Source organism: Topomyia yanbarensis, chromosome 2 (genome assembly GCF_030247195.1).
Source record: "Topomyia yanbarensis strain Yona2022 chromosome 2, ASM3024719v1, whole genome shotgun sequence".
NCBI classification, from domain to species: domain Eukaryota; kingdom Metazoa; phylum Arthropoda; class Insecta; order Diptera; family Culicidae; genus Topomyia; species Topomyia yanbarensis.
The window spans coordinates 275,265,586-275,289,965 of NC_080671.1; the positions used below are offsets into that span (position 1 = coordinate 275,265,586).

Below are 24,380 nucleotides of genomic sequence, written 5' to 3' on the forward strand. Positions count from 1 at the left end.
TGTAGAAAAAATGTACGCCTTAGTGACCTTAATAATGTGCAATTGTGATATAATCTGATTTTATCGTTTTTGCAGACTTTTCTTATTAAATATGCGTAAACTTGTAACGTGACAGACAGAAGCCTTGACCATATATACCCACACACATACATACAGACATTGTCCCAATTGGTCGAGCTGAGTCGATTGGTATATGAGACTCGGCCCTCTGGGTCTCGGAAAAAGATTTAAAAGTTTGAGCGATTTCTCTACATTTCTTTTGTAAGAAATGTAGAAACGTGTAAATTGCAAAAAAAAGATGAATAAACGTTCCTGCGTTTCTAAAAAAAAATTAAAGAACTCCATTCCGCATCTAACGACTTGTTGATCATCAAAATCGGTTGGAAAATGCCAGGTATTCAATCTTTCCCAAATGAGCAACATGCTTGCACTATTCAGGGGTCAATGTGGTATTGTCGCGCACAGTGAGTTGGTGTAATTATATCTTCAGCTATATTTTCCAATTTTTACCTTAAATTTAACTCACATAGTTTTGCGTATTCCATAAAGTAAATATAGACGATTTCTTGAAATATTTGTATGAGACTCTCCCCTTAAGAGTTCACGCGAGCAAATTCCTAATTCGAGGAAAATTTACAACACTGGCATTTGTCAACTGATTTTAATCAAAGAGAATGTGTTGGTTTGGTGTGGTAAGGATTGAAAGAGTGAACAAAACACTTTCGCGATTTTTTAAGAAATTTGGTTGAAGCGAATTGATCAAAACGTTTGTGCATTGTAATGTATCATTTCAATACCATTCTGTAATTTTTTCATGCAAAAATATCGACAAGCGACTCGGTGGCGAAGTTTTTTGTAGAACGTCTCTGGAAAAAACACGATTTTTTTTTAAACTTTGCATACATAGGGTAACCAACCTAATTTGAATTCCCACATATTTAGGACCCTGTTTATGTATTTGCCTCTTGCACTGCCAGGTTTCTCTGCATTTTTTTGGTTTAATGCAACTTACATTCCTTGGGTTGCCTATTAAATTTCAATATCATTAGTTCATCTCTAATTGTTTAAAATTAATAGAATCCACAGTTGTAAAAAATATCACCGAAAACGTTTCATATTTCAACGTTAGCCATGAGGAACCGGTGAACATCTTCAAATTTGATTGAAATATACAATTGTAATATTTTTCATTGATGTAATTTATTTGTATGATTTGGTATTATGTATGTATTTGAAAAGGATTCTTTGTAATGTTTTATGTAAATTATTGTGGAAGGGTCCGAAATGTAAAAATTCATATAAAACTTCCTGTTATACCACACCTGTATCTACATCTCATTGCATGTGCGCCCCTACCTAAGCGCGCTGCTCTGTGCACTGCCGCACAGTTATATATACCGCGATGAAGAGAAAACGCGAGGAAAATGCTCGCGAATTATTGAATAAATAAAAGTGTTAAAACTAAAATTGGCTGTTGTGTTATCGTTTATTGATCCGTCACAACAGTTCTGGCGACGAGGATGGCGAATCCGGATCCATTACCCGATGCTTTGCTTGCAGCTGCTGTGATTCCACCACCTAATTTTTCAATTGATGCTTTCGACAAGAAAAAGTTGAAATGGATGCGGTGGGTGGAACGACTGGAAACTGCTTTTTCCATCTTCGGGATTGCTGACGCTGTGATGCGGAAAAATCTACTATTGCATCATATGGGTCCCGAAACGTACGATGTCATTTGCGACAAAATTGCACCAGAGGTTCCCCGAGACAAAACGTACGAGCAAATTGTCGTTACCCTGGAAGGATTTTTCAACCCCCAGCCGTTGGAAATAAGTGAAAATTTCCGGTTCAAGTGTCGCCGGCAAGGTGACAAGAATGCTGCTTCCCCCGATGAATCTGTGGACGAATATTTAGTATCCCTCCGCCGAATTGCTGTTACGTGCAACTTTGGTGATTATCTTGACACGGCGCTGCGAAACCAGCTGGTATTCGGGATAAAACGAAACGATATCCGAAGTCGGCTATTGGAAAGAAGGATCCTTACCCTTCAGGAAGCCCGTGACATTGCTGTTAGTATGGAGCTGTCGAGGAAAGGCGGAGCTGAGATCGAGGGAAACTTGGCGAAGCAAGAAGTCTTCGCGCTGCGCCGGATGAAAGGTAAAAGTGCTAAAAACATTGAAATTAGTGAAAAAGGGAAATCCTCCACGAATGTGCATCCAAACGCGGGCATAGTTAGCTGTTTTCGCTGTGGGGATAAATCTCACCTTGCAAATGCATGTAAGCATAGGGAAACCGTTTGCTCATTTTGCAAAATAAAGGGGCATCTCGCAAAAGTGTGTATGAAAAAGAACGCGAAATCAAACGATACTTCTGGTCGTGCCGGGAATACAGCAAACGTAGCTCAGACGAATTACGTCGATCAATCCGGTAATAGTGCGAAGCCTACTAATGCGGAAGTGCGCGAAGTGTGTACCGTCGAGTCGATGCCAGGAAATACGAAATTCTGGCTCGAAGTGCGTGTAAACGGATCGAATATTCGGTTTGAGGTCGACACTGGATCGCCAGTCAGTATTATCAGTGCTAGGCTCCGGAAAAGCCTGTTTTCGAAGGCGCGGTTGCGTGTGTGCGATACGAATCTTATTAGTTACTGCAACAACAGCATCGATGTGCTGGGTATCATCGACGCGCGGGTGGAATCCGACGACAAGATTATTACGTTACCGTTGTATGTGGTGAATTCCGATAAACATCCATTGCTGGGAAGAGAGTGGCTAAAAGTTTTGTCGGTTGACTGGAATAAGGTACTCCGGGGACCGAGTGCTGTTAATACAATTGCTGCTGCCACTGCTTCTATTTCTACTGCTGCTGCGCTCGAAGAAGTGTTGGCGAAGTACCCGAGGGTGTTCGATAATTCAATCGGTAAAATTTCCAGTGTCCAAGCCAACTTACCGTTGAAGAGTAATGTGCGTCCTGTGTTCGTGAAAGCAAGGAAGATGCCCTTCAATATGCAAAAAATCGTGGAGAACGAATTGGACAAACTCGTTTCGGAGGGAGTACTTACAAAAGTTAACCAAAGCAATTGGGCGACACCAATCGTTCCTGTGAAGAAGTCCCAAAATCGTGTGCGGATTTGCGGGGACTATAAACAAACTGTGAATCCAAATCTCGTGGTGGACAAGCATCCACTACCGACTGTGGACGAATTGTTTGCTTCGTTGGCTGGTGGAATCAAATTTACTAAAATTGATCTCGTTCAAGCATACTTGCAAATGGAAGTCGCTCCTGAGGATCGAGAAATTTTAACATTGAGTACTCACAGAGGTTTGTACCGTCCAAATCGTCTGATGTACGGCGTCGCTTCGGCGCCAGCAATCTGGCAACGTCAGATGGAAATAATACTGCAGGGAATTGAAGGAGTCAGCGTGTTTCTGGACGACATAAAAATCTCTGGTGCTGATGATGAAACTCATTTGCGTCGGCTGGAAGAGGTTCTTCGGCGACTAAATTTACATGGTATTCGTGTGAACAAGGAGAAATGCGACTTCTTTGTTGACACGATTGAATATTGCGGGTACCTGATTGATAAGGATGGTATCCATAAACTGCGTAAGAAGATTGAAGCGATCCAGGAAATGCCCAGACCGAAAAATAAGGACGAAGTTCGGTCGTTCGTCGGATTAATCAATTACTACGGTCGGTTTTTCGAGAATCTGAGCACTGTGCTGTATCCTCTGAACAACCTATTGAAACATGAAGTGCCCTTCAAGTGGACTAATCAATGCGAAGTGTCCTTCCGGAAGGTGAAGGAGCAAATGCAGTCCGACAGTTTCCTTGTCCACTACTCGCCCGAACTACCGCTGCTGCTTGCCACGGATGCATCACCTTACGGAGTTGGTGCTGTGTTAAGCCATGTATACCCCGACGGTACTGAGCGTCCGATACAGTTCGCGTCTCAAACCTTGAGCCGAGTACAACAAAACTACATGCAGGTGGATAAAGAAGCGTACGCTATTATTTTCGGCGTAAAGAAGTTTTTCCAATTCTTGTACGGTCGGAAGTTTACCCTGATTACGGATAACCAGGCGATTTCGAAAATCTTCGGAGAGCACAGGGGATTGCCTGTCATGTCCGCATTGCGAATGCAACACTATGCAACCTATTTGCAGTCGTTCGACTACGAGATACGCTTCAGGAAGTCTACTGATCATGCGAATGCTGATGCCATGTCACGCTTTCCGCTTTTACGTGCTGATCCAGATAACGAAATTGAAGAATCTGATGTCATAGAGTTGAATCAAATTGATACCTTGCCGCTTACAGCTGCTGAGCTAGCGCAGGCTACCGCGGAGGATCAAGCAGTGCGCAATTTGATTCAAGGTATTAAGTACGGGAAACCTGTGGAAGGTGGAGACCGATTCGGAGTGGACCAGATCGAGTTTTCACTTCAGAAGGGATGTCTACTCAGAGGAATACGTGTATATGTGCCTGCCATTTTGCGAAAACGAGTGTTGGAGGAGCTACATTCCACGCACTTTGGAACAACCCGTACGAAATCATTAGCCAGAGGTTACTGCTGGTGGGTAGGCATGGATCGAGAAATCGAAGAAATGGTTTCAAACTGTGCTGAATGTCAATCGGTGAGACCAGAACCTGCGAAGATGAGACTGCACTGCTGGGAAACTCCTACGGAACCTTTCCAGAGAGTTCACGTGGATTTTGCGGGTCCTTTTATGGACACATACTTCTTCATACTGGTTGATGCGTACAGCAAGTGGCCGGAAATCAAAGTTTGCAGGTCGATTACAGCTGAGAACACGGTGAACATGTGTCGTGAAATCTTCAGTACGTTCGGTATTCCGTCAGTATTAGTAAGCGACCATGGCGTTCAATTCACTTCGGAAACATTTCAGCAGTTCTTACGAATGAACGGGGTAATGCACAAAATGGGAGCACCGTATCATCCTGCTACTAATGGACAGGCTGAGCGCTACGTCCAAACGTTTAAACAGAAATTGAAGGCCTTGAAGTGCACAAAGTCTCAACTCAATTTAGAGCTGTCAAACATTTTGCTAACCTACCGGAAAATGCTACATCCTTCTACAGGACAATCACCTTCGATGTTAATGTTCGGTCGGCAGATTCGATCGAGGCTAGATCTACTTTTGCCGAAGAATGAAGCTGGAAGGAGTAACAACTACGTCGTGCGACAGTTCCAGGATGGGGATCGAGTGCGTGTACGAGATTTTTTGTCAAACAGCAAATGGAAATTTGGCAGAATTGCTGAAAAGACAGGAAAATTACGGTATGTTGTACGGTTGGATGATGGCAGAGTTTGGGAACGTCATATCGACCACATTGCTGGCGTTGGTGCCAATCTGCGCGATGTCTCGCTTGAAGGCTCGGCGGACAGTTCTCCAGAGAAGTTGGACGTGGACCACTACATTCGAGCAGTACCTGCAGTTGGAGAGTCGTTGGCGAAAACTGCTGGTAATTTTGGTATGGAGCAAACTTGTCCAACACCGGAGTTATCTGGCCAAGATTCGACTACACCTACAAGAGTGATTCCTGATCTGATTGAAGTCGCTCCAGCTAACGGGACTCGTCAAAATGCTGCTGCTGCTACCCCTCAAACCCTACGGCGCTCAAGCCGTGTGGTTAAACCGCCACAAAAGTTGAATTTGTGATTTTTTTTGCATTACATAATTAAATAAGAATGTTTTTACGAGGGGGAGAAGTGTTATACCACACCTGTATCTACATCTCATTGCATGTGCGCCCCTACCTAAGCGCGCTGCTCTGTGCACTGCCGCACAGTTATATATACCGCGATGAAGAGAAAACGCGAGGAAAATGCTCGCGAATTATTGAATAAATAAAAGTGTTAAAACTAAAATTGGCTGTTGTGTTATCGTTTATTGATCCGTCACAACACTTCCATTGACAGTGTTCTTTCAAGAACAGTAATTCTGGAGCAGACTCGTGCATGCATTGCATTAAAAAACATAGGCAAGCAAATATTATTGACGTTAACATAATTTCACTTCCTCTAGGGATCCAAAATTGGTTAGTTACCCTATCTCATGTAAAAAATACCTTACCTATACGTTGAGTTATCGAGATAATTTTTCGATTAAGGGGCTTTTTCACTCATAAAATGTCGGAATTTTTCGCGAAAAATCGCAATTTTTCTTTCAAATAAGCAAAAAAAACCTTTGAAAAAATATCTCAAAATCTCAACGTAAGGGTTAGGTGTTTTGCCCTTCTCATATAGAAAGCTTATGCAATTGCTTCAAAAACCGACTTTCTAACCGAGGCCCAGAGGGCCAAGTGTCATTTACCTTTCGACTCAGTTCGTCGAGATCGGTAAATGTCTGTGTGTCTATGTATGTGTGTATGTAGTTGTGTATGAATGTATGTGTATGTGCAGACATGTCAACAAAATGTCCACATCGGTTTCTCGGAGATGGCTAAACAGATTTTCACAAACCTAGCCGCAAATGAAAAGTACAATGTTCCCATCGGCTGCTATTGAATTTTATTCTGATCCGATATTTGGTTCCAGAGATACGAGGTGAAGAGTACGGTTACATATAAAATCGTGTTATAATTTGTACACATCAGTTTCTCGGCATTTTCTGAACCGATTATCAAAAACATAGTCTTAAATGAAAGGTACAACGTTTTCATCGGCAGTGGGACTTCTAGTTCCGGAATTACAGAATGATTTTTGTGGGTTTGACTTCTAGTTCCGAAATTACAGGATGATGAGTACGATCACGCAGTAAATCACGATTTCAACGGATACTGCGATGAATGTATAAAGGTGAATTTTTTTCAAAAATGCGACCCCAACTGCTTGGATTTATAGTGCTAGGTCACTAACTGTCATTCAAAGTCTTTTTGGCCACCATCGCCGGATCCGGCGGCCCAGGCGGAAGTATCCAAACTCAGAATAACAGTTACATCGGTTTCTCGGAGATGGCTAGACTGTTTGGACCAAACCTAAATGAAAGATTTTATTACACCGTAAACTGCTATTAAATTCAATTCTGATCCGACTTACGGTTCCGGTGTTGCGGGTTGTGGCAAGCAGTCACATAGAAAATTCCGATTCAAAATGATACCTCGATGAAGGCCAAAAGCTGAAAATTTCGCTAAAATGAATACAGTATATCCCACATTTATACGTTCACCCTGTCTTTTCAGTATAACTTTTTTTTGTTCAAAAAAAACTGCACCAATTTTTCATCGTTTATTTTAAAATTTTATCAACGATGTTTCTCGAAATTTCGAAACCCTGGTGCGTTTCGTTCATTTGCGATGTAAGTTTAACCCTTAAAAAGGCAACCGGGTCTCAGAGGCCCGGCACGTTACAATTTTTTAGTTACAAAAAATGTGTATGCAGTATAAGCTTGGGCATGGAAATTTTGATAAGTAGCTTTGAAATCTACAACAAAAATAAATAATTGTGAAATTTTCATCTATGAAGTGATGCGCAGCTATGTTTGAATTTTTTACATGCACAAAAAGGCAAGTCGGGCCTGGCAGTAGGCACCCAACTAGAGGTGGGATGAAAACAGTTCCTAATCTTGCACGAATAAAATCTCGAATAAACTAAATAAATTATAGAAATCAACAAAACGACCGAAATAAAAAAGTAAAGCAAAAAATGAAACAATAGGTTTTTAAATTTATAAAATGAGTAGAAAAATTCATGGAAATCAAAATTATAATATACACGAATCAAATAAATTTAGGTTATAACATAAAAATTGAGATTATATTTAGAAATAGTTATAAGATTAATAGAATTAATTGACTCATACTAACAAATTGAATGAAATAAAACGAATGACTGAACATGAAATGCATAAAATTAAAGATATGAATAAAATGAGTCAAATGAATCAAATGAATCAAATGAATCAAATGAATCAAATGAATCAAATGAATCAAATGAATCAAATGAATCAAATGAATCAAATGAATCAAATGAATCAAATGAATCAAATGAATCAAATGAATCAAATGAATCAAATGAATCAAAGGAATCAAAGGAATCAAAGGAATCAAATGAATCAAATAAATCAAATGAATCAAATGAATCAAATGAATCAAATGAATCAAATGAATCAAATGAATCAAATGAATCAAATGAATCAAATGAATCCTATGAATCCTATGAATCAAATGAATCAAATGAATTAAGTGAATCAAGTGAATCAAATGAATCAAATGAATCAAATGAATCAAATGAATCAAATGAATCAAATGAATCAAATGAATCAAATGAATCAAATGAATCAAATGAATCAAATGAATCAAATGAATCAAATGAATCAAATGAATCAAATTGTAACGGACTTACTTTCTAGCATCACAAATTATTCCCACAAAACCAATCCCTACATGCACCAATGTGAATCCTTCTCAGCTCACAGGTCATAAAAACCAAATTTAACATATCCTTTAGTCAGGCCACTTGAAACGAGGCCACACTCATATTTTCCCACAGATCGTAAATTACTTGAACGATCGTTTTCAAATCCAACTTGCATAACCAGATGGGCGCATTCCAGTTAAACCATTCTGGTTCGCACCACTTGTTACAGCAACATTCTCACTAGGTCATTACTATGCTGAGGCGACAAATAAACAGCCTTGCGTAACCAAACAAGCACCGATAGCAACCGATGCACCCATACTTGTTCATTGATTTGTTTTCCCTTTTTTACGCTACCCGTACATAATTATGTACTTTGAAATTGTAACTGACTCCTCCCATTTTGATGTACATAGAATAGTTTAAGTCAGGTTAGCTAGGTTAGCTCGTAAGATTTTAAAATGGAATAAAACATATTATGTTAAACAACCAACAAGTGTACAGGCTAAAAGTCTAAAAGTAATATCACGTATCCAAAAAAATGAATCAAATGAATCAAATGAATCAAATGAATCAAATGAATCAAATGAATCAAATGAATCAAATGAATCAAATGAATCAAATGAATCAAATGAATCAAATGAATCAAATGAATCATATGAATCAAATGAATCAAATGAATCAAATGAATCAAATGAATCAAATGAATCAAATGAATCAAATGAATCAAATGAATCAAATGAATCAAATGAATCAAATGAATCAAATGAATCAAATGAATCAAATGAATCAAATGAATCAAATGAACCAAATGAGTCAAAGGAATCAAATGAATCAAATGAATCAAATGAATCAAATGAATCAAATGAATCAAATGAATCAAATGAATCAAATGAATCAAATGAATCAAACAATCAAATGAATCAAATGAATCAAATGAATCAAATGAATCAAATGAATCAAATGAATCAAATGAATCAAATAAATCAAATGAATCACACGAATCAAATGAATCAAATGAATCACATGAATCACACGAATCACATAAATCAAATTAATCATATTGATTAAATGAATCAATTGAATTAAATGAATCAAATTGATTGAATTCATCCAGTGAATACAATGAATCAAATTAATGAAATGGATCAAATGAATAAAAACAATGGATGAACAAAATGAATAAAGTAAAAAATAAATGAAATGCATAAATAAAACAAACGAATCAAATAAACAAAATGAGCTGAAGTGATAAAATGAATAAAAAGAAGAAAATGAGCAGAATTAAATGCATTGAAAAATTGAACAATGGTAAAAGGTTATAAATTAATATAACGAAATAAATTGAATCTAATAAATTATTTGGATGAAATGATTAAAGCTGAAAAAGTAGTCAGATTATTGAAATGAAGAAACTGAACAAAATGAATAAACTGGAAAAAATGAATAAAATGCATACAATGAAAACAATGAATGATATGAGTAAAATGCACAAAAAGAATAAACTGATCAGAGTGAATCCAAAGAATGAACGAATAACATAAGTAAAATGAACGCAGATGAACAAAACGAATAAAAAGATGCGGAATGAAATAATTAATTAAAATGAAATGGTCATATATTTGAAGCTAAAATCATTTTTGAATAAAGAAAATGAATAAACCGAATTTGAGAACCATTGCATCAAAAAGTTTTGAAATGTTTTTGAAAATCCCATCTTATGAGAAAAGGCTAATAAATATGCAATGGACTTTCTAGGGCTTCCATCTTTTTTGGTTTTATTCTTTTTGTTTTCATGCATCCTTACTTGACGAATTCAAAGTTTACTTTTTGGTCACATATTCCCGAAAAAAAATTTATGTACAGAATAGATTTTACTGGTCCAGTATTTTAACGCGCAATTGAATATAGTATGAGGTCACATGTGCTTTCAAGCCCCTTAAACAGAGAACGACAAGGAGAATGCGATTCGTGAATGAGACAGGTAGATATTTCAAAGTTTTTATTTGCATTGAAGTAAATAGTGTGAAATGTCTAGGTTATGTCAATAGTGTAAAAGCCGTGCATTCAGTTGATTGCAATGCAGTCTCTTTCCATTCATCCTTATAGCTTTCGTATTGTTTCGTTCGGAATTCTCGTGCAGGAAATATGGATAAATAAGACCTATACAGACCAATACTGTGAAAAAGAAATGATTCAAACTACTCAGTATATCCAAATATGGACGACGATAAGTTAGAAGACACATTGTAGTTCCATCCCCCATCGAGAGTGGGTACTTTGGAGGACTTCTTTTTCTGGATCTAATTTGTGGATATTTTTTATCTTTGATCCGTTTTTTCTCATGAAAGTTCGTACCAATACAACGAATGTGCAGCTGATACAACTCATGGTTCATTCGCCTGCGCAACGTTCCGTCTTCCATCTGGTACGTAACACCTTTCGTTCGAAAACTCCAAGGGCGCGTTGGTCCTCCACGAGCATAGTCCAGGTCTCGTGGCCGTAGAGGACCACCGATCTAATCAGCGTCTTGAAGATAATCAACTTCGTGCGCCGGCGAATTTTGTTCGACCGGAGCGTCCTCTGGAGTCCAAAGTAGGCACGATTTCCCGCTAAGATCCGTCTCTGAATGTCTCTGCTGTTATCATTGTCGTCGGTTACCAGTGAGCCCAAATACATGAATTCGTCGACCATCTCGATTTCGTCACCGTCAATCCGAACTCGGGTGGGAGGTTCACACTGTCGTCTCTAGAACTTCTTCCTCTCATGTATTTTGTCTTCGAAACGTTGATGGCAATTCCAATCGTGCTGGCTTCAACTTTCAGTCTTTGAGCAAATATTTCATTTAAAATTCAATAGAGATACGAATAGTTTAAATATCGCTCGTGGAATGACTCTTTTGAAAATTTCAAACTTTCATATTACCCAGTTAAGCCAAATATTTTTCTTATATAGCCATGAATTTCCTTAATTATAGTGTAGATACAGGCTTTGAATACAACTGAATTAAAGTTGAGTTGATGTAGCAGCAGACAAAAAATGGTTTTGTTTTCTAAAACCTTCTCAATTACAATTAATAAACATTTTAGATTGGCAGAAGATCTTATTACACAACTTAGAAATGGATACAGAAATAGCTAGATAGATGCAATGGAAGAGAGACAGAGAGAGAGAGAGACAGAGAGAGAGAGAGATTGGGGGGGGGGGCTGTGAGGAATGGCAAATGATGGTTAATGCAGTGATATTATTTTTATAGGTATATTATTATGATATATTGATTCTTACATTCTTATCTCAAATAATGTAAGTAGTAATTTTTGCGCCATAACCAGTATAACCTAAACCTTGCAAAAGAGCTAAATTTTCGCTAGATTTTTGGGCTTCAAACATATACTCGCTTTCGGTGACGCGATAAGTATAATTATATTAGAAATCTTTTATCTCACTACTAGGTGAATTACTTGTTGATCTGTGTATTGATATACCATACAACATTTACCTCATGATTGAACGCAATGCCTAATCCAAGGAATAAATACTAGAACTCACTGTTTCTTTATCAACACATTATTTTGTCTTTGAAGTGAACTTATATGTTGATTTTTGAGAAATAGTTCATCTATTATAAAGGTAATTCACAAAATGTTCTTAACATCGAATTCCTTGAATCACGTAGATGTGTTTTCATACCCCGATATTCAAAATCGGTTTAGTTTTGCCCCTAAAACACCAGTAAAGCAATACTCTCTATGAAACAATCTCATTATTAATTAGTGAAAATTAATAAGCGAGGACTAAAAATTCAAAATGTTTAATATCTCCACCGCTCGTGCACGGATTTAGACAATCTATAGCTTGTTAGAAAGGTATTTTTACAAGCTTTCTATTTATGTGCAGATTGTGGGACAATATTGTATTGTTCGAAAGTTATTTGCAAAAAACCTGCCGTGTTTTGATAAAACCGCCCATATCTCAGAAAGTAAACAACATATCGAAAACCAAAAATAATAGTGTCAAATGGCAACGTTAGGCCTTTCATTTGAAACTAATTTCATTAAAATCGGTTCAGCCATTGCTGAGATAATTACATGACATTTTGTACATACATACATACACACACACATACAGACATTGTCTCAATTTGTCGAGCTGAGTCGATTGGTATATGAGACTCGGCCCTCCGGGCCTCGGAAAAAGTTTTCAAAGTTTGAGCGAATCCTATACATTTCTTTTGTAAGAAATGTAAAAAACATTTTGATGAGTTCATCTTCATATTAGCAGGAATTTTTTCATGTTTTGATTGATTTTATCTTTTTACCCTTTTTTATAAGAAAAAAATCTTGAAAGTTTGAGCGAATTCTATACATTTCTTTTATAAGAAATGTAAAAATAGCATACGATAATGACGTGTGTCATATTTTTTGGGGTAAATACTTTTATTTCACTCACTGTGGTTTACTTGACAATTATTTGGATACAACATAACCTAACTCTGTCGTTATTGTCTTTTTTTGTTGTCTATTCTTTGTGTTATAGGTGTCGTAATTATTCAAATTGTAAGATCTAAAAGCAACAAAAAATTGAAATGGCTATAAGACAATATGCCCATGTTTTCAATCGTCTCAAAGAATCTGAAATAATGGAAGAAATTTGAGCAAATTCAACAGCAGACGATTCCGAAACTGAGTTGCAAAGCGAGGAAGAAGATGTGAATGATATTGTTTCCGACGATGAATCTGATGCAGAAAAATATGAATATGCATCAGAAGAAATTAATAGCATCCCAGAAACATTTATTTGTCGTGTTCAAACGAAATGGAGCTTAGAACCAATCGACAGTCGACGTGATCTTCCTAGTACTCACCTTTTGGAAAAAAATTGACCTTTTTACATCCATCGCCTTATACGCTGAAATCGGGATTTGCTGCGTGTTCGTACCGTAAACCGGGGTGACTTTGATCATCGAGGTGACTTTGATCACTCGAAACTTTTTTCGTAGATCGCTTATTAAACCAGAATAGTCTACCGAATCATTTTAATTTAGAATGATTTTTACTCTAAACATATAAAATACTGATTCGTTATACTTTTTGAGTATATTGTTCGGTTTTGGGGTACAAAAACTTAAAAAACCGAAATTTGACTTTACCTTATTTTTACGAAGCTTCGTAAAGTGTCTATTTTTTATAAAACAAATAAATCTCAGATTTGAGCAAAAGTAATAAATTACAAGCGAGTTTTTATTTTCCTTTAGATTGGGATATGCCAAATTTAGTTTTAAGAGATTGTTTATTTCAAATACATTTTTTTGTAAAACTAGTTGGCAATTATTTTAAATTATTTTAATCTAAAATTCGCAACATTTTTTTGTTGTTCAATTTTCCAACGTGTTAAAATGGATGAACTTTTTGTACATCGATAAAGAACTGAAATAAAATAATTTTAGCAGTTTTAAAGGTTTTCAGAATCTTTTATTCTAGTTGGACACAAATTATACGAATTTTGGTTACTCGAATTTTAAGTACATTGAAATACTTTGTATAATACCAATAAACATCTTTTTAACAATGAGCATCTTTCCAAAATTAGTTTAAGAAAACATTTGAATGAAAAACATTGACATCAATAACTTAATGTGGGTGAACATGCAGGTTATCAAAGTACGAATACGAAACGAAAACCCGGAATACGAAAACGGACTTCAACTTGAAATCATTTTTGGAAAAATAGCTGTAAACGGACAATTTTAGGTAAAACCATCCAATCTTGTTCTCCATACATCAGTACATGGTATAAAAATATTAAACTTAAAAAAAATGTGTTGCGTCTAAAAATATGTAATGATTACTTCGAAAATGTCACCCCGGTTTACAGTACTCATCATCCTGTAATTCCGGAACCAGAAGTCGGATTAATCAGAAATTCAACAGCAGCCAAAGGGAATGCTGTACCTTTCATTTGAAACCAAGTTTGTAAAAATCGGTAAAGAATTTGCTGAGAAATAGGTATGACATTATCTTAGGAACTTGGTAAGTTCCCCCGGGGCATCATTAACCGCCATAGCTGCCTTCGGTGGGTCATTAATGATCTAGACATGCAAAGCCAAGTAATGTTGCACATATTTTAATATATATTGCATCATTTGGACATCATGGTGGTATCAGTTTCTATGGAAATTTACTGTGTGATTGTACTCTTCAACACGTAACTCCAGAACCGAAAGTCGGATCAATAAAAAAATCAATAGCGATCGATGGGAAGGCTGTACCTTTCATTTGAGACTAAATTTGTAAAAATCGGTCCAGCCACCTCAGAGAAAAATTGCCACATACATACATCCATACATACATACATACACACACACATACAGACATTTTACGATCTCGACGAACTGAGTCGAATGGTATAAGAGATTTGGCACTGCGGCTCTAGGTTAAAAAGTCGAAATTTCGACCGATTGCATAACCTTTCTATATGAGAACGGCAAAAAGGAGCTTGAATTTAGACGGGCCTGAGAGGCCCGGCTTGCCCCCTTAATGTTAGGATTTTAGCTTGCCTTCACAAGGGTTAAGTGAAAAAAGTGGTGTCCCACATTTATACATTCACCCAACTATTTGTTGAATAACTTTTTCTCTATTCACACAAACTGCTCCACATTTTCAGCGTTTATTTTAAAGTTTAATCAGCGATTTTTCTCGAAGTTTGGAAACACTGATGCATCTTGTTTGCTTGTTATGGCAATTTAAGCGAAATGTGTCCCTTATTTATTCAACGCGAAGCAGTATTCGTCAGTTGTAAAATTCAAGAAAGCAATCAAATCATTCTAAAACAAGCTTAGAGCAAGAAATATAGAAAATCGTAATGATTAAATGCCGAAGCGAAGAAACTTGTACTCAAAAATAATGGCAATTCGACTCACTACTGCATGAAGTGTTAATTATTACTGGATAATTACTCAAATAAAGCATTTTTTGGGAAAAACTATTTTTTCTTAGTGGACGTATAAATGCAGGTACAAATTTTTTCAACTAAACTGCCATAACAAACGAACAAGATGCACCAGGGATTCCAAACTTCGAGAAAAATCGTTGATTAAGCTTCAAAATAAACGCTGACAATCTGGAGCTGTTTGTGTGAAAAGAAAAAAAGTTATCCAAAAAATAGTAGGGTGAACGTATAAATGTGGGACACCACTTTTTACATTTCTTATAAAAGAAATGTATAGAATTCGCTCAAACTTTCAAGAATTTTTCCGAGGCCCGGAGGGCCGAGTCTTATATACCAATCGACTCAGCTCGACGATTTGGGACAATGTCTCTGTGTGTGTGTGTGTGTGTGTGTGTGTGTGTGTGTGTGTGTGTGTGTGTGTGTGTGTGTGTGTGTGTGTGTGTGTGTGTGTGTGTGTGTGTGTGTGTGTGTGTGTGTGTGTGTGTGTGTGTGTGTGTGTGTGTGTGTGTGTGTGTGTGTGTGTGTGTGTGTGTGTGTGTGTATGTAACGGACAAATTCTCATTCGTGTTTCTCAGCAATGGCTGAACCGATCTTATCCAAACCAATTTTAAATGAAAGAACTAAAAAGCAGTTTGAACGCTATTAATTTGTTTTTGATTCTGATGTTTAGTTTTCAAGATATGAATGTTTGAATGTGTAAAAATGGCGTTTTTTGCAGTTTTTTTTTAATTATCTGCCGAAATTGACAACATAGATTAACAATTTATATGTTTTAGACAGCTTTAACGAATACCTTTCGAACAAGATTTAGATTGTTGAAATCGGACTATTATCAAAAGAGATATTTAACATCAAATGCGGACGAAAGATTTTTATCATTTCCCATTGCCAGAAATATGACCATGAACAACATGTTATCTATTATTAACGCCAAAACGGCTTATTTTAGGTCAATAGTATCATCGGAGAATTTAATGGAGGTAATATGCCCTTTCTTTTGATATTGTGCTTTTGCTGATTAATCCCCCTATGAGTGAGATATTTACACAAATTTTCTTGGAAGTGATTATATCGAAAAGATGTCTTCAGCAAATTTGTAGCTCTTACTTTTGCGAATAACTTTATTAAAGACTTTAAATATCTATTTTGAATATTTTAAAAGTTATGGCTTGTTGTTTGTTAATTACTCTTTGTCGCCTATTTATTGTTCAATATAGTAATAATCCATTGAAATAAGCTAAACATTATTTCGATAAAACGAATTTTGTATTTCATTTTGCTATCTACAACCGCTAGAAATAATCACCGAACACTTCCAAGTTGTCTGGAAGGAACTTGATAACTTATCAGTACAAAAATGTTCATTTGTGCGAACCTTCTGACTGCAATTTTTCTAACTTATAACCATCGGTTCGATCTGAAACATATCGGAAAATGAAAAGCGAAATAAATAACTCCAAGCAACGGCGTAGCCAAGAGAAGGTTTTGGGGTATAACACCATACAACCCCCCCCCCCCCCCCCCACAACACCCAAAAAAATATTGGATTGAAGTTGAAAATTTATTGATGCTGACTGATTTAATTCAATATTACAATAACAATTATCTGATCCGTAGATTGATAACCTGTTGTTGTAAACATCATGAGGAATTTTGATAAAAAGGGAAGGAAAGGGGTCCTGATATGTAACTGATCTATTGGTCTTGATTTCACAGTTGTCTAATTGCATCAATATCAAATTCCTGCCTGAAAACATTCCAATAGAAAATTCCAGAGTACTGTAATCAATCATAATCCTCAGACTTCTTTTCAAATTGAGCTCGCTTTTGTAGAGATGTACTGTAATAAGGGTCTTTATTTAATAGGAAGCGAAGTTAAAATTGATTTAATGTCTATGAAACATAGAACAGCTCACCAAGAAAAATCCATAACTTTCAACATTTGCTAAAAATGTTTTTGCCTTTCTCATTCACTCTAAAATTCGTCAATCTAATCCCGACCCGGAGGGCCGAGTGTCATATGCCAATCGACTGAGTTCGTCGAGATCGAAAAATGTCTGTGTGTGTGTATGTATGTGTGTATGTAGAAAAAAATGTGACCTCTGTTTCTCAGAGATGGCTGGACCGATTTGCACAAAGTTAGTCTCAAATGAAAGGTACAACCTTCCCATCGGCTGCTATTGAATTTTTTTTATTGATTGGACTTCCGGTTCCGGAGTTACGAGTTGAAGAGTGCAATCACACAGCAAATTCCCATATAAACTGAAATGAAAAATTTTCAAAATCAAATGTATTTTTGATGCCAAATGACTTTAAAATGCATGAAACATTGAGATGTTTGACAAAAATTGACTTCTTTGGACTTTGGTACATTTTTGCCTTTCTCATATAGAAAGGTTATGCAATCACTCCAAAAATCGTCAATCATACCGGCCCGGAGGGAGTATGCAGTGAGGGGTTGCTACTTTAAAATTAAAACTAGTTTAAAATTCCTTAACAAGTTGAAAATTTTCGGCAGGACCTGGACCTCCCGGATCTTTCTCCATGATCCGCCGCTGGTTTCAAGCGATGTTTCAGTATCACATAGCATCTCAAGATCGTGGCTGTTGATCCATTGTATGTATGTGCATATCGTACTGAACACGTAATATTCATTTCCACCATTGTATTGAACATAACCAGCCATGGAATCGTAGTCTGGACAAATGAGACAAGCACAATTGCACCACTAGGTGGATTAAAACAGGTTTTTATTTTGGGAATGCGTCGAGTTGAGACGAAAACGTAATATGATTAATAACCAGGATAACACTTTCCGAATGTAGAGAGAAATTTATGAAAAATGACGATTTCCATTCGATTCTAGCAGGTTCTGATCGATTTTGATGAGCATTTGATTTTTGTTGTATGACCAATTATATGTATAGGTCAAATGTTTAAAAACAGTAATTTAAGGTCAAGAGAGCATCATTTTGAAACCGCCAATTTCGGAGGTTTAGTATCTTCGATGAGTTTTACAAACGTTAAACAGCGCATCATTTGATAAAATAATTTTGAAGGTATATCGTCCAAGAAGTATTTATGGTGAATTTTCTCAGGTTAATATTCATGACTACAATAAAGTCTCAACAAATTCGCTAAAGACACGAACTCTGTTGCTATTTTCTGAAAAATAATTCTGAATAATTTTAAAACTTCAAAAATTACGGTTTCGGAATTAAGCCGTTTGGACAGTATGATCGATTTTCACCAAACCGAATTTCTGGCTACGCCGCTGATTTCAAGTAAGTAGAAACAAAGTCGTTCTACACTCGTTCAAAAGAAACTTCTTCGAATGCTGAATATCTAATATAACACATTGAAACCCCGATTTTATCAGCCAAATATGAACATATGTTTGATGGGCTCTAGCAGACGAACAAGACTGAATTCGAGTAAATCCTTTCTTGAGCATGTTTTCCTTATCATGAAGATATGCGAAATATGCGAAAATAAAAAGCTCATCATAATCAGAAATAGTTATCAGACTACATCAAGGGACGAGAAGAATACTTTAACAGCTTCAGTTTATTATAAAGAAAAAAAATTGCCCGATTTAGTCAATGTCCCCATTTTGTCAGCCTAAAATACACCATGAGACTGATAAAAATGGGTCTTTATTGTATGTATTATTCGCTGTGTTTTACATTAATAGTACATTTCTTTTTTTTTATTGCTTCGATGCAATTATTTTTAGGTAGCTTTCAAGGGGTTATTTTGTAGACTTCTTCCAAAAATTGGCGAACCTATTCCAATTCGTATACCAATTAATTGGTATACTTAAGGGTTTATATGTTGCAGATAGAGAAAATACTGAAATTTTCAGCTTTTTTCCTACACAATATCACGTTCTCTTGAATTGCTGAACTGAAAATTATGGAATAAAATTAATTTTTAGAATTCTTTACAGATTTAACTCGCCGCGCAGATGGCTCTGAATTAGACCCGCTGGTGCCCTAAGATGATTTTGCTAGATTTTCGGAGCACTGTGCACCCAGTGCATTAAGGCAAGTGACGGAAGGTTATCGAAAAGATTCGTGAAAATGAAAATTCCAGTAATGACGATGATTTTCCCAAACGGTTCGTTTTCGAGAGGTTTTTATTTGTTCTTTGGCATTAGGATTAGCGATAATAATTCAAATCAAGGATACTACTGGGAAGTCACCTTTAGAAAAATATCAGGAGCTGCGATTTCAATTTTCTTAGTTCTCAGTCGCGTTGGAAATTTGAGTAAAGTATAAACTTTAAATCTATTAAAAAAAATTCTATTTTTTTGGTTCAGTACAATATATAACCCCTTTAGGAAAATTCAGTTTTCCCACCACAATTTAGATATTTTATCAACAGAGCATTAACAATAATTCGTTGGTATGTCTATTTTATGGGCTATTTTTTCGCTTTCCCATTGATTTGGTTTGAGACTTCTAGCACTGATGTTGTCCTATGCTGATTTGAGCGATTCTCTGAGTCCTGCCACTCCCATATAGTATGTGTTATCAAAAACATCGCGAAGCATCATGTTCTAAATGTTCTCAAACGATATAATATCCGAATAGAATGATAAAAGTTATAAGAAATGTCGCATCACACTGTTAGGTGGATTAAAACCGTTTTTCACTCAAACTCACATAACAAACGAACAAAATGTACTAGGGCTTCGAAATTTAGAGAAATATCGTTGATTAACCCTTTCATGTCCAATTTTTTTCTCGTACATGTAGGGTTCCAAAGCTATTTTTCCTTGAAAACGGTGGGGTCAAGAAACACGAAAAGCTATTTTTCATAAAGATAGGTGCTTACCTCGCAGTGCTAGAAGCTAGAATACAATTCTCCTAGAATATTTGCCATAGTCCAATTGCGTAGAAAATGTAGCCAAAGACAGTCTAAATTGATAAGTTTTATCAGTGTTCTATAATATTACAACATAACGAAAATATATGAAAAATTAATTTTCAGTCGTCAACGTAAACTGTCCCTGGCAGCACTGCTACATTGGAATCAAATCAGACTAATTGCAATAACTTCAATTCTAAAGCTGTTCCTTTTAACTGTTAATACTCAAATGAAAGACAATAGTTACAGTTATTACCCTTACTTGTTTTTGTTAGCAAATCTTGCCTCAATCAAAAGTTATAGGTGTTAAAAAACGTTGTTGTCCACAAACAAAATGGGCATGAATGGGTTAAGTTTTAAAACAAACGCTGAAAATTTGGTGCAGTTTGCTCGAACGAAATAAGTTATACTAGGTTTGTTCCAGTACACGGAAGTCACTCCCTGTTGCTCCGGAGCAAAAAATTCTTGCTCCTTTTCACTCCGATTTGCTACCAGAAGAAGAAAAAGAAAAGAAGATAATACAGGAACGATTTTCTCCCTGTTTGCTCCGGAGTACTTCCAGTTTCTCCTGGTACTGGAACAAACCTACTGAAAAAACAGGGTGAACGTATAAATGTTGGACATACTGTATATCTTTGTGTCAAACAACTTGCATTAGCAGTTCTAGGTCACTGATGGACAACCGAAATCTCGTCGACCGCATTGACCATCATAGATAGTTCCCGAAGTGCCCCGGAAGAATCGCCACCTATGAAAATTAACAAACTTACATCAGCTTATCGGAGATGGTTGGGACGATCTTCACAAACTTAATCCCAAATGAAAGGTATATAATCGCCATAGATGTCTATAAAATTTCGTACGGTTCGGTTATATGGTTCCGGAAATATAGACCAAACCTTCCGGTCACATGTGAAATTCCCACATAAGCCGGAACATTTTTTTTCTTTAGGGGTCCACATGAAATTTCAGAAATCGAAGTTGTACTTCCGATGCCAAATATCTCCAAAATCCACGAAAGGACTACATTTTATGTTAAGTCGAAAAAAATTACGGCTGCTATTGAATTTTATGTTGATCTGAATCCGTTTCCGGAGTTACGGCTTTAACCCTCAAAAAGGCAAGGGACCTCAGAGGCCCAGCTAGTTACTGTTCTTTAGTTTCAATTAACTTGCAATTTGAAATACAAATGATCAAATGTTTTCGGGGCTTCGATTCTCTCACTGATAAAACGACAAAAAGGAGACTTACGATTTCGTTGGGCCTTAGGAGTGATGCCACTATAACAGTCTAAATCACTCATGACACCCCAAAGTCGCTTTGATATTGGCCACACACCGAGAAAAAATCGTGTAAATTTACGTCTCCTGACCCTGACATATACGAGCATCAAAAATGACTTCCTTTGAAGTTTGAGTTTAATTTTACATGACGTTGAATTTCGTAAATTTACTCCACATATTGCGTTTGATCTGAATGGCAGTAAGTGTAATTTTATGTCATTGCGCATGAAATGTATATGTTTCATATAAAATTAAACGGAGCACGGTTATATTTCGTCATTTCGTGAATTACGGCTTGTTAAATTCCATCATGCTTGCAATTACGTCAACGATAAAATTCATATTTTTTGGTATGCACCTACGACCTTCGAAATTTGAAAATCGAATTACTATTTTTGATGCCACATGTCTTTAAAATGCATGAAACGTCGAAATATGATGAAATCTCGAAGAAAAAATGGACAAAGATTGTTTTTTTTTGTATTTTGGCAAATTTTTGCAATTGCCTTTCTCATATAGAAAGGTTATGCAATCACTCTGAAAATCGTCAACCTAATTTTCTTTCGACTGACATAGGATTTATGGATTTTACAGGAGCGTAGCTAGGGAAGTAAGGAGGACATCAGGTCCGTGGCTTACGAGCGTGTGTAGGTGCAAAGTGTATGAAGAATGTAATAGACATTTCCACAATTATATTGAACATAATCAGTCATGGAGTCTTAGTTTGAGGAAATGAGAAAGGCATAATTGCACCGCTAGGTGAATTTTTACATAGAAGGTGTATGCAAAATTTGAAACAAATCGGTTGAGTAGTTCTGAATGGCAGTTAACACCGCAAATCGTGTTTTTCCATAGACGTTCTACAACAAGCTTCGCCACCGAGTCGTTTGTCGATATTTTTGCAAGAAAAAATTACAGAATGTTATTGAAATGATACATTATAATGCACAAAAATTTCGATCAATTCGCTTCAACCACATTTAAAAAAATGCAAAAAAGGGTTTTTTAATTTTGAAACCCTTACCCACCCCCATCCCCCTTAAAATTTAAGTCAGCTGATTTACATTTGCAGCTACATTTGAAAACTAACACCGCTCACACAAATAGTTTAAATGTTGAATTCAATTACGTACCTCTATCATCATTAGAATCTTCACTAGGAGGGCCCTGTATTGCTCGATGTGGTGATATGCGGTGATGTGTGTTGTTGACATTATTTAATCCACTTAAGGCAACTAGATTTTGTGGTGTACCCGGCGGTCCGAAACGGGGCCGTGTTAAAAATGGGCCACCGAATACACCAGGAACACTAAATTGCAGAAAAGGCGCCCACTGTGGTACACGGTTTCTCGGCGTCAATTGTGCCGCTGCAGCCGCTGCGTACAGTTGCAACGCTGGTTGTGACCCTAACGTTTGAAAATTTTGCAACATTCCTTGGTGCTCTAATACCATCATACAGAATAAACGCGTTATGCTCTTTGAACTTTATTTCATGTTTCATGCACTCTCATGTTTTATGCAATACACTTTTCCGGGAAACTTGGTTTAACATATTTTGATTCACTATAGTGGATAAAGTATTCAAACTCACTGTTTGCACTCAGTAACCAGCATACTGTCTTTCTTTCATTTTATACAGATATAAAACTCAATCGAACATCTGCAGATGTTTCAAATCTATAATTTATTTAACAAATTTCGTCGAAGTTCGTTTCAAATACAACAGTGAAAATGAAAAGAAAATTGCATTATCCTGCTGTGTCGATCCCGTGTTGTTGATTCTAAATGTCTGCATCACATAATTAAAAACTCGATTTGACAATTTCTAGTGTCTCGTTGATTTACTGATGTTTGTAATGATATACTTGTGAGTCAAAATAAAAATATATTGGATAAGTAACGTTAATCATGATTCATAAAACTAACACAAAATGAATGGTTTCCACCACGCTATCCTTTTCATCGTAATGACACTATCGGGACGTTTTGTTTACAAAACAAACGAAAGATTCGAAATACGCCAATAGCTATAATTCTGTATCATACAACACCTTTCACTGTGTGCTGGAAAACTGAATCACAAACAGAAAACTTAATTCAACCGAGTTAAGAAAGTTGAATAAAATGGAATAGAAAAAAGAGTCCGTAGCATTTGGTGGGTGGGCGGAGCTATGTGAAACCAAACGAAAGCTGCAGAGTGTTTGTGATATGGCCGTTGAAGAAGCTCCACCCCTTAATTTCAATTTAACGTACTCACACAATATTACAGTCAACACGTGGACATCAAGTGTTTCTAATATGAGCAAGGCTGGTTTGTATCCATCAATGTTAACACACATATACATCTTTGAATTTGCTAAATGCACATCATACATCCATTTTGTAAGGGTAACCGAACAATATTTGTATATAACGTTTTAAATTGAGTTAGCTTCATTCTAAGTCGGATGCGTTTTATGACATTAAATGCGTAAAAATCAATCTAAAATCCCGCAATTTCTACCGAATACACAAATCATTGTAAGTATTCTCATAAAAATGTGTTTAGTCCACCTAGCAGTGTGATGGGACCTTTCTTGTAAGAATTGGTGTATTCATAAGTCGCAAATAAACATTTTTTGAAGAATGTTTTAAAATAGGGTAATTTCGGGAGAGATACCGCGTCGGGTGAGATGCCGCACTCTCTAAATTTCGTATATAGAATCACTTTTGGACGGTAATGTGATATTGCGAGTTTGTCTTTTGAAGAATTACAATGCTGGAGATGTAAAATAATCCTTATTATTAACTCACAAAAATATTATTAATGATTATGAGCGTACAGTTACATCACGGAGGGCCGAAAATTTTCAGAACCAAAATAAAATTTCGTTTTTTTATTTAATTTTTTTTAT

The 24,380-nt window shown here is 36.4% G+C and overlaps 1 protein-coding gene across 4 annotated transcripts in view; it reads right to left on the reverse strand.

The window, feature by feature from the left end:
• Positions 1-23,559, reverse strand: part of LOC131683167 (homeobox protein unc-4-like) — a 1,134,581-nt gene extending 1,111,022 nt beyond the window's left edge. Inside the window, exons 1-2 of one of the 4 annotated variants that reach the window (XM_058965002.1) lie at positions 23,538-23,559; positions 22,620-23,076 (exon numbers count right to left, since the gene is read on the reverse strand). In XM_058965002.1, the coding sequence (XP_058820985.1) occupies positions 22,620-22,941 (322 nt within the window). In that variant the 5' untranslated portion in view covers positions 22,942-23,076; positions 23,538-23,559. Of the gene's footprint in view, positions 1-22,619 lie in introns of all 4 variants that reach the window. The other 3 variants (XM_058965003.1, XM_058965001.1, XM_058965000.1) reach the window with 3 other exon arrangements.
• Positions 23,560-24,380: the final 821 nt, after the last annotated feature.